This window comes from Cibotium barometz, chromosome 2 (genome assembly GCF_041138505.1).
Source record: "Cibotium barometz isolate CiBa-2024 chromosome 2, ASM4113850v1, whole genome shotgun sequence".
NCBI classification, from domain to species: Eukaryota; Viridiplantae; Streptophyta; class Polypodiopsida; order Cyatheales; family Cibotiaceae; genus Cibotium; species Cibotium barometz.
In genome coordinates this window covers 56,765,236-56,777,223 of record NC_141047.1, presented here as the reverse complement: position 1 = coordinate 56,777,223, position 11,988 = coordinate 56,765,236, and the positions used below count along the sequence as shown (strand labels likewise).

The 11,988-nt window shown below is 41.5% G+C and overlaps 1 protein-coding gene across 1 annotated transcript; it reads left to right on the top strand.

The window, feature by feature from the left end:
• Window positions 1–5,942: 5,942 nt before the first annotated feature.
• LOC147641247 (aquaporin NIP6-1-like) lies at window positions 5,943–7,903 on the top strand. Its single transcript, XM_086810043.1, has 5 exons — window positions 5,943–6,222; window positions 6,489–6,713; window positions 6,851–7,045; window positions 7,363–7,424; window positions 7,524–7,903. The coding sequence occupies exons 1-5, from the start codon at window positions 6,043–6,045 to the stop codon at window positions 7,711–7,713; spliced, it is 852 nt and encodes a 283-aa protein (XP_086666169.1). The 5' UTR covers window positions 5,943–6,042; the 3' UTR covers window positions 7,714–7,903.
• Window positions 7,904–11,988: the final 4,085 nt, after the last annotated feature.

Here is an 11,988-nt window from a genome sequence, read left to right as displayed (position 1 = left end):
TGGCTACATGGGTGGGCGATAGGTTTGTCCCAATCTCCTTAGTACTAGGTTAGCTATCTGGTCTGGATTTACTATTGCGCTAGACCCTGAACTTTAGTCATCACCCCAGTGATCTCTAGGTTGCACCTCAGGGCCAGTACCATCTTGGAATTTGAAGTTATCTGTGAAATCCATAGCATCATGGCAACACTCTATGAAATTTGTATGCTTCTTTGCATAGAGATGTGTGTGCAGTGTTGAATTTTTGAGTCCTTTTAAGAAGAGAGAAATTAATCGACTCTGGGTGGGCTTCTCATCTTCTGGGCAACGATTAATGTACTGCTTCATCCTATCAGTCTCTAACACTCTCAGTCTCGCCTTGCTTGGAAGAGTAGATGTTTGCTACTGTGTCATGCTGAATCCCCATCAAGGAGAAAGCAGCAATGAATCTCTCTTCCAAAACTCATAAAGAAGATTTGTCTGAAGCTTCTAGTGCAAGCAATGCAAGCAAGGGCCTTTCCCTCAAGAGTGAGCCCAAATCCTTCAATTTGCGTATGGCAGTCACTTGCTCAGCTCGAGCTGCTTGCCTAAATGCTGCTACATGGTCATATGGATCTCCCGACCCTTCGTACTTCTTTACTAGTTTCTGAAGAGTTGATGGCCTTACTCGTCTTGAATACTAATCATCGGGCCTACGGCCTCTCACTCTCAGTGGGAATTGTTCCTCTCTTTGGTAAGATGGTCCACATGCATCCCAAATTGGTGTGGGTCCCCTATTACCTGCCTCACCAACCCCCTCCAAAGATCTTGTTACCCGCATTTCAGGAGGTGCATTTATGGGAGGCCGAGGTGGCTCCCCTACCCTCTGATTGTCATAGTGAGAGAAACATTGTTGTGGTGTGATCTGTGGTCGCACTTTTGGTGTAGGATAATATCTTGGTGCTAGAGTCGAGCTACTTGCAGTGGTCCACTTTGATGTTGAGGGTCCCTCTCTAGTGAACTCTCATAGAGGAGGAGCAACAGTTTCTCCAAGAAAGGCTGTCTCTCCTGGTTTAGCTGTATTAGTTGAGAACACTTCCATGAATAATGGTTGCTCTCCACGTGAGCTCACGGATCTCCTTCTAATCTAAGGTTCGGTATTCATTGGCCCATTTATCAATGATTCGGTTCTTGTATCCTGCAAGCTTCTCGACTACCACCACAAGTGCTAGAGGAAGATCTAGCTCTGGCAATCTAGTTGTGGCATAATATCCTTCTAAAGAGTCCTTATAGACCTCCTGAAGTGGGTCATCCTGAAAGACCTTTGTCACTGGAATTTGTCGTACAAACTGATCCCATTGGTTCTCAACCCCCTGATCCATTTTGCTCTTGCCTTTCCTGTCCCTTTCCAAATTTAGATCTACAAAAAGTAAATCATCTATGGATGGCTTTGAGGACTGGGCATTGGATGGTCCACGCATGTCCGGCTCAATGAGCCAATCATCTCTAGACTCCCTTTCTCTGGAAGGCTTTGATAAGTCTAAGAACTCACTTTTAGAGAGCTCCCCTAATTTGTCTACATTCTCTGGATGATAGATGACTTCGTAGGCGAACACCATTTCCACCCATGTACATGTTACCCTGGTCATTGACTAGAGGTTCTCTATCAAGCTCTGAGAAAAAGTCTGCGATCTTAACGAGATACCGTTGTTGTGGATCCCTAAAGATCTCAGCTCCTTGAGCATTCATGTAGACATATTGAAGTCTCACATTGAGTGGTAACCCCATGGTGTCGGCTTCAAATGGATTAAAAGATCTTGTGGGTGTCCTATTTGGGGCTAAGGGATGACTATTTGACGGCCCTAGATTGTCCATAGACAATGAGCTAGTTGTCCTAGAAAGGGTATCAGATTGGGATTTGGAAAAGGTTTCAGCAATATCTGCCAAATTTCCTACCGATTGGGTCCCACTTTCTTGTGTAGGTACTCTAGAAGGTGCCCTAGGCCCTATGGCAGTGTCTATATGACGTCCCGACCACAAGTGCAGAAGGTCAAATTTTAAGGTTTTTTTTAATTTATTTTTTTTTTCAAAAAAAATCCAAAAAATTTCAAGTTGGCTCAAACTTTGCCAGAACCCATTTTGAACCCCTCGAACACATTAGTCCAAAAAATAGCGTATTTTTCAGGATCAAAAATCGCCTAAAATTTACTAGGTTCCCATACTGAGCTCACTATGGAAAAATGGTTCCGGGACTGAAATTTCGACGATGGGTGTTTTCTAACTCCTCTCAAAAAGTTAGATAACCTCCCGAATTTTTGCGGCAGAAAATGAAAAATTTTCCACTCTTTTTTTTTGCACCCCCTTATCCGGTGCGGTGGCGGTCTTTATGGTGCGGTGTGTGGGTCTCTCCGCGCGGTGCGTTGTTCACGCACAACCGCCTTCTTTTTATTATTATTATTTTTTTCTTTTTTGAAGTGTGTGTGCAGTGAACTCAATGCGTGTGCAGCTGTAAGATTTACAGCGAATTCAATACATATGCAGGGAACTCCATGCATGTGCAGGGAACTCAATGCATGTGCAGCTGTGAGATTTACAGCAAATTCGAAATGTTCAATCTTCATGTGTGTGAACAGATTTCAGTTTCTCTACAGGTGCAGGTTTAACAGAGAACTAAAATGCACAAAATTAAAGATGCAGAGAACTAAACTAAGCTAAGAATAGAAAATAAAACGAACATGCAGAAAACTGAAACTGTAAAAATTAACCTCAAACAGCAAAAATTATCCTCACACAGAATGACAGAAATGCAAAAACAGGCTTCTCTCTTTCGCACACAAATTGAAATTTGCAGGTTTAGCGCCTACCTCCAATCCTTCCCGTGTGTTGAATCCTTGTCCTGACCTCAAGGGAGAAGCGTAGCTAGCCAATCGCACTCAAATTGTAAGATAAATAAAGAGAATTTAACAACAGATTAGTCTTAAATAAATACCAAAATTAGTCCCAAAGCCTGCTCTCCTATCCAACAGTTTTGCAACCGATTGGAGCTTAACAAGGAGTGGTAGTGTGTGTATTGTGCTCAACTAATGTAGGCACTCGTTCCCCAGCAACGGCACCATTGTAGAGCGGCTCTCTCTACCGTGCAATATAGTGCTCATAGAGTACTACCGATCAACAAATGTGTTAAGAAACACAATGTCAATCCGAGGACTCGACCCGATTAGTGCATGAAGGCTTATCCCATGAGGGAGAGCTCACATACACAAACCACCACTTGACGATTCAACCATTCAACACCTCAATCAATGTCTCAATCCCTTAAATCCACTACACTAATCAAGAGAACAAGCAATGCATAGCAATCTCTTAATCACATTCAAACATTGATTAAATCTTAGCTTTCCCTAATGCGAGCAAACCCATAAGCGTGCATCTACTAATCCACAAGCTTAAGCAAGCATAGAATGAAACATTCACAAACTCACAAGCTTATACTCATTGTCAATGAAGTGGGCAAGAGCTTGCATCAATGGAGACTACACACACACTCACTACAAGCATGCAGCATACACAAGAGAAAGAAAGAAGCATTCGACTAATCATAGATTAATCTACTTCAATGATGCTAAAACAGATTAAGAGAATGAAGTGGAGCTATACTCATTGGAGCTTGATGCTCATTAGAGTACAATAGAGAGAGAGTTAGAGAGTTGCCATAGCTTGAGAGCTCAAGAGCTTCACTCAATAGCTTATGAGAATGGCAAAAAACATCCCCTTTCTTTAGCTAACATCTCTTTTATAAAGATGTCACTAACCCTAACCCTAGGCCTCTTTCACACATGGGCGGACAACCCCATAAGTGAGCCTTGCTTAATACACTTAGAACTCTCATTTAGAACCCACATTGACCAAAAACGATTTACATTGCACTTCGGCACAAAAATATGGAAAAATTATGTGCGTCTTTATGTTCCCATGGCTACAATCCCGCTCTCTCCCATTAATTGCTTCCGGCCTCCTTCCATAATTTGTGTTCTCGTGGAACAGTCGTCAAATTAAGCATTAACAAAACCATCAAAACAACCGTCCTATGTTTTAGTCAAAAAAACATCGACATGTGCATCGATACTTGCGTCGAAAACAACATCAAAAACATTTTTTTTTCTATTTGGTTTGTTTTTTGAAAAACTTTAAAGTGTTTTTAGTTCTTATAATCCTTATCAGCCCAGTTTTTAGTTACTTTTCAAACAAATACAAAGATATGTAATAATATTTATAATAAATTAATATGACAATATTTTTTTTGCCAAAGCTTGCACTAATGATCCCAAATACAAGGATATATATAGCAATATTTACAAGAAATTATGACGAGTGTTTACCAAAGCTTGCAATAATGGTCTCAAACAAGAGAACTGTCTGTCGAAGCTTGCTCGGGTTCCAATCCTACTAAGCTTGTCTCTGCACTTGCTCATTTGCTCCACTCAGGTTGGATATCCAAGTGATCGATCGATTCATTGTTGTTTGGGCACACCGAGTTCGTCAATTCTTCGATGTCGGACAACTTGATACTTGCAAAGAACGACTACATGGGCACAACATTTTCTCCTCTAAATCAACTAAATTAAAAATGTTCATATCACTCACAGGCTCCATGTATGTTGAATATGCATGTAAATGTGGGTTTAAATGAGAGGGACGTGGAGCCTCTTTTATATTTTGTGCATGGCCTAGTGGGTATATTCTAATTTTAAATGGAAAGGTGTTGGGCCACCAAAAAGTTCGAATTTTGAATGAGAATTTACATGTTGAAGTGATAGGTAGCCGGGGTTTGAAATAAGCATCGAAATAAGCTTTGAAATATAAAAAACGATTTTTGACACCTTTTGTGATGGTTTTATCAACGGATATTAGGATGCTTATTTCGACTCTAGGGAACTGCACCTGGTCACTTATCGCGTTTTTGCAAGTTTCTGAAGAGTGGCTTATTTCGATGCTTATTTCGGTGTTTTTTTTCAGTGCTTATTTCGGCGATTATTTCGATGATACTATACTGACACTTTTATCGATATGAATTTCAACGCTTTTGGGGTTTTGTTACATGTTCATTTTCGTCACAAAAAAAATGTCGCAAATAGGCCCACCTGTAATAGTGTAGAATATTTTCACACCTCCTAAATCATCTCATACTAGCCAGTCTTGACTCATACCATTAGTCTATGTGCTTCCATGACATCATCAAGTACACACCATTGCTTACATCACTTGAGATGTCTCACCTTTTTCACCTTCTTTACATTCACCACTCACATAACCTTTGCTCATCACAAATACCATAGAAATAAAATTCACAGAAGATCTTATAAACAAACCTCTTTACATGTGCACATAAAACAAGGCTTATGTGCAGCTCTCTCTCTCAAATATATATACCATCCATCACTAGATACACCATCCATCACTATAGACCCGGGTACCCGTCATGAGTTGAGACATTGACCTCTCATTCAAATGGAATTTAGGTGTATGATGAGACGAGGGTGACAGAAGTAAAGCTTTGCTGATGGAGCGCATGAGGCCTCATGTTTGAGGGATGATCCCTGCAATCTTTCAGTGGTGGAAGGGTAGGATTTGGGCTATGGGTGCTCCCTCCATTCATATTTGAGGGCTGAGAGCGTGAGAGCGTCAGCGGCGTGGTTATCCGCTCACAACTACGTGCACCAGGGGCGGCATATCTTATCTTTCTTTATAATAATACTACTGCCTTTTAAGGCATGCAACCAGGTCTTATTCGGGAGACTGTAGGAATATTATTGAATTAAAGTTGCTTTGTGTCTTTGTACGTGCGACTGCAATTCCTACACGCGGTGTCACGTGTGTTGCTTGCTGCTATTTTTTTAAATTCAAAAAAACGTCGCTTACTGAATAAACTATTTCACAAATGGGTTATTAAAACCTTTTACCACCTTGAGCAATAAAAGCCCATCCCTTCTACCATCACTGCTTACCTCCAACGATCACTGTATATTGTGTTGTTTCTTGTATCTTACGAGACCAGCCTCATAGCCCTTCCCTTCATAGCTAACTATGGCTCATACTCCTCCATTTGCACGCACTAATGATTCAATGGTAGCTCATGAACCTTCATCTAACAGTAATTTAAGCGCCCGCGGGTGGGCATCTATGCTACAATTGTGTTCTAGCCCTAACGCAGACCCATCAAAACCCCAATCGCCTACCACGCCTTCTACTATTCTATTTAAGAGAGTAATTTTCTTAATCGATCACACACCTTGTAGTTTTTATAATTCTATTCATGTTAATAGTTTTGTGAATTCTTTATTCGAGTAAACTGGTATCTTGGGTTAATGATCACACAATAATCACATTTCAATATGTAGTTAAAGCCTAAGCTTTTCGAATAAGTAGTTGCTTTACATCACTAAAACTTTATTACGACTAATCCATATGCTACTTTAATTGATTATAAATCCAATGTTGTGTTAATGAATTTGCGTTAATTGATCACACAGGCTGGCGCAGAGTTTGTGGGTACTTTCTTGCTCATTTTTGCTGCTGAAGGCTCCACTATCATGAATGAGAGGACGAATGGGGGCCTAACCTACATGGGGGTAGCATTAGCGTCGGGACTAGCAGTAATGATAATTATTCTTTCGACTGGCCACATATCCGGGGCTCACGTTAATCCTGCTGTTACGCTTGCCTTTGCCACCATTAAGGAGTTCCCATGGTCGCAGGTGATGATGATTAAGGCATTCTAAACGTCATTAAGGCTTATTTACCTAATACCCACAATATAGGTACGTAAAATATACTTATTACTGGCTTAAATTACACAAAGTATTATCATGAATATGAAGCCAAATTCATGCAGGTGCCTTTCTACTTTGCATCACAATTGGGAGCTTCAATTGTGGCCTCACTAGCTCTCAAGGTGATTCTGCAATATGGGGGATCAGCCGGCCTCACAGTCCCTTCTGGGACAGCCCCACAAGCGTTTGTGATGGAGTTTATCATCACCTTCTGCCTCATGTTTGTGGTCACTGCTGTGGCCACTGACACTAGAGCGGTAATTAATCCCTTAAATCAAAACCTAATACATCATTTGCAACGTAGATCTAGCCGTGCACGAGTATGTGCCCGTCCAGATATATATGTTCGTAAGTCTGCATGCATGAGTGTGTACAAAACTGATATGCAGGTGCGTTTATGTATATTAGGTGTGCGCGTATGTACATGAAAGCTTATATATATGCATGCTTGTTAAGCATTCATCCACATGTGCATGAAGAGTGCAGTAAATGTTTACGTATGTTTGCATGTGTGCATGAAGGGGTGTGTGTGTGTGTGTGTGTGTGTTAAAATGGTTATTTTTTTCTTGTTCAGGTGGGCGAGCTGGCAGGCATAGCAGTTGGCGCTACCGTGATATTGAACAATCTTCTGGCTGGGTATTGCTTGAAATCTAATCTAATGATAATGCATTGCGATTGTTTAGAGGTATAGATGCGGGATTAAGGTGGGATTAAACCAATGTGAATTATACGCAGTGCGATAACGGGAGCTTCCATGAATCCGGTGAGGACACTGGGACCTGCAATAGTGGCCAATAATTACACGGCAATATGGGTGTACATAGCTGGGCCCATCACGGGCGCTCTTGCGGGGACTGCAACGTACACCCTCGTGCGCTTCAACAACCCCGATGGCTCCCCTGGTCGGAGCATTGATTATTACTAATATAGGTCCACGTAGCGCCGTTCCCTAAGTTTGGGTCCCTAAGTCATCAACCCATTTCTTTTTGTAATCCATCCAAGGGCAGCTATATTGATCATGATTTTATCTGATCTGTTTTTAGGCATGGATGGAATAACTTTGAACATAAAAGCAATTGTAATGTTCTAAATAGATTGGTTACTTAAGACCTTAATATCAATGCACTGGAAAAAGTTCAAAAATTAAGAAACTTTGTGAATGACAAAGTGAAAGTTGAAGCATGCCATCCTTTTTGGTACCCTTTCCACTAAAAGGGTGAGTGGCATCCTTAGCAACAAAGAGTGGATTCCGTAGCAACAAAGAGGAGGTAAGTCCACCGACTTAGAAATGGGTACCACAAACTTCAAAGTAGTATCTCTTCGTTGTATCACTCTTTTGCAAGGCCATTATCACCCTTGAATATATGCCCATTCCATTTTCATTTATACAAGCCCATTTTCTTTGAGAAAATAATGAACACAATTTATGAATCATGCTAATTACAATAGCAATGATGTTTGACTTCCATTACACATGCATATAGTCAAATGTTTCACCATTCCATACATGTCAACTAGTAACTATTCCTTTTCCAATGGCTTCTAGGCTAATATGCATAAACCCACCAAAATATCCCACATGACAAATTATGTGTTCAAATAGTAATCAACAAACTCCCTACCTACATATTTTTTGAATTCAAATACACAAATTCCTTTTTGTATGATTCTTTTTCACTTTTTGGAATACAAAATCCTTGATATATGTAATTTTGTTGTATCTCCATTAGAAAAAAAACTAATTGTGCCGAATTCATGTGCTAGTTTACATATTCTTTAGTGTGTACCCCCCAAGTTACATCTGGACTAATAACTCTCTGGTTTCTATACGTAGCCCTCAGTCATTTTTTTGCTAATGTAATCTAAATTCAATCAACATAATCATAAACTAGCTACATTTAGCCCAATGCTAAGACTAACTCTAGCCTTTGCTTGGTTCCTAGACCTTACCCTAACCCTAACTCCCTCAGCTTGCTTCTACATTAAACCTAAATTTTATGTTTATCAACCCTCTCTTATCCTAATACTAACTAGATACTCCTCTATGACCATAATCTCTAACTCCTAGCTTGCTGCCTCTAAAGCATCTTTCTCTTCTACTCATTAGGCTATGACCATGACAACTCACCCTTGCATCACTTGGAGCCTCGATTTCGGTTCTACGTCGAGACTTTTCTACTTTGAGTTTCTCTTATTGATGTTGGCTCTAACGAGCATCATTGTCCTCCTTGCAAAAAATAAAACTCACTACAACAAAGAGAGAGAGGGAGAGAGAGAGAGAGCTTACCTAATTCTCATCCTCATCCTAACCATAATCCCTTCCCAACCCCAACCCTGACCTTAATCTCAATCCCTTTCTAACCCAAACCCATTGCAAACATAATACATGTATGTGTCTTAATCTTAATCCCTTTCTAACCCAAACAACCCATAGTACGTGTGTGCATGCGTGCGTGTGTGTGTGTCCAGGGGATCTTAATCCCTTTCTAACCCAAACAACCCATTCCACACATAGTACGTGCGTGCATGCGTGTGTGTGTGTGTGTCCAGGGGATCCACTAAAGAATATCTAAGATAGCATATGCATTCAATAGAAGGGATTTTTTCTCGGATGGACTTACAGAAATGTTTACGTACAAAAAGGGTTTTTGAATTGACAGAGTCAAAATTTCCAAACATAAGGGTTAGTTTTACTATCAAGATCTGTACATAGGGGGTATATTTAATATACAAAAAATTATTAATAAGGGTATTTTTAAATATCCCTTGAACGCATGTGCTAAAGGTGTCATCCACCCCTTGAGATGTGTGTGTGTGTGTGTGTGAGAGTGTGTGTGTGTGTGTGTGTATGTGTGTGTGTGAGAGAGAGAGAGAGAGAGAGAGAGAGAGAGAGCTTACCCAATTCTCATCCTCATCCTAACCATAATCCCTTCCCAACCCCAACCCTAACCTTAATCTCAATCCCTTTCTAACCCCCCAAACCCATTGCACACATAATACATGTATGTGTCTTAATCTTAATCCCTTTCTAACCCAAACAACCCATTCCACACATAGTACATTGTCAGGAGGCTGAAAAAAGAAGAAATGCCTCTACAGCCACCTAGCCAGTAGCCTTGGAAGACACAATAAACATAAGGGGCACCACCAGCACACTGCTGGAAACAGAAATTTCTCTAAATACCACACAGAGATACCCAAAGAAAGGCAGTTTCAACAGCTCACATATCTCATTATCAAAGCCTTTTATCTGTCAGCAAGGCTAAGCCACTCACATATCATCAACACAAACCCTATTGTCCATTTACAAGGGGTGATCCATCATACATAAATTTTATCAATTGACAAGCTTCAACCCACTCTTCCTTGCACTCTCCTTTTATCACACACTCACAGCAAACAACTCACACACACTGCCCAAAGTTTTCCCTTGGTTTCACACCAGAGGCCTCAAAACAAGGCAGCTACTACACCTCTTCCTCTGCAACTGTGCTATCCGCCAGCCACCACCGTTGTTGAAGCGGCCCTTTTACCCAGTCAGTTGGTGCCAACTTCCTCTTTACTCTGCTCTCTCCCTTAGCTTCATTACCCCCGACACCAGCCTCCTTCTCTTGGTTCTTAGCCTGTGCCTCAACTGAAGGCAACTCTCACTACAAGGGATTGGGCTCATACCCGCGCTCCTAGCCGCTAAAAATGACTTGTGAAAAAAAGTAGCGGGCCCGTGTATCAGCGCGTGTATCATCGCGGCCAGAGACATGCGTGTAAAAGCGCGTGTATAGCACCTCTCAAACGCGCGTATACACGGGTGCATAGCCGCGTTTTTTTTACAGACGCGTTGATACATGCGGCTATACACCCTTTTTTTTATTTTAGACGCGCTTATACACGGGTCTATAGCCGCGTCCTATTCAGTTCAAATGTCTCAGACGCGTTTATACCTGCATCTATACACGCGTTTCTTTAATTTAGATGCGCTTATACACGCGTAATTGCCAGTTTATACGCGTTGATACACGCGTATTTTCCAGGGTATCCGCGCAGATACACGCGAATTTTAGCAGTTCTGACGCGTTTATACACGCGAACAGAGAGCAAAAAAAAATCCAGAGAGTGCTATTTGGTGCCTGAATACTGTTCCAGCATTCCAGCACCCAATAGCACTCTCTGGTTTAGGGTTTTTGGTGCATTAGACCATCCCATTAGACCATCCACGAAGAACATATGCACGAGGGAGATTAAGACAAGAACAACATGAATGCATACATTGTCATTACACGATTCAAGACAAACATGAATGTAATACTATCGATCAATCAATTCAATATTACTATCAAAATTTCATACATGTATACAAGGGAGTCCATATCTCGAAGTAGCCCATGGCTTGAGTTTACAAAAAAATATATACAATCACATCCTCAATATGGAATGTGATACTGCAAGTCTGAGTACTACTCAGACCCAGATGATGACTCGGTGCTCCCCCCATGCTCAGATGAGCTCACATCGGTCGGAATGTCGGAGGAGTAGTGCTCACGTCCACCCTCTGCAGCGGCGGCCGGTGGATCATCAGCAGCTTGTGCCTGTTCAAGTAATATATAGTATATAAGTATATATATATGCAATTCAATAAACCAAAACCATTCGTTACGAATTTTCAAGTACCTGTCGACCGTATGGTCTCATGGCCAACTCAAACTGCGCGTCCGTAATACGTCCCTCGGCTCTGAAGATGGCCCACGTGTCACGTCTGCTATGCCGACGAGCATACGCAGTATCGTGGGTTGTGGGCTTCCTCCCCGTAACCCGTCGCTGTATCATAATCAACACAATTTGTAAGATTAAAACAATCATAGAATCAATGAATTAAGTAAACAATCAAATAAAGTGGCAGGATACTTACGAACTCTGCCTCCCATGACTCGACGCCGCCAGATCCGAAATGCGAAGATCCAATGGTCTCCATCTGGATCCGTCGTGCCTCCACATGCTGCCTGCTCTTCACGCCACCCTCTGCTCGTTTCTTTGCCTCCTTCCACTCGCGTTTGTGCGCAGTGTGGCAGGTTTCTCGGCAGGATAGCCACCCGCAGCTACATTTAGCCGGTCATCGTACGCGAGTTTTTTAAGGTGAGATCTTTTATTACTTAAGATCTCCCTTATTCGCGTCCTTCCCCATACATCCGAGAATGTAGCATGTGGG

Bases quoted from the DNA above. Each gene is read 5' to 3' on its own strand.
- LOC147641247 (XM_086810043.1), top strand. From the start codon at position 6,043: ATGGCTCATACTCCTCCATTTGCACGCACTAATGATTCAATGGTAGCT. The intron at 7,046-7,362 runs GTAATTAATCCC...TTTCTTGTTCAG, and splicing joins TGGCCACTGACACTAGAGCG to GTGGGCGAGCTGGCAGGCAT. The intron at 7,425-7,523 runs GTATTGCTTGAA...AATTATACGCAG, and splicing joins TTGAACAATCTTCTGGCTGG to TGCGATAACGGGAGCTTCCA.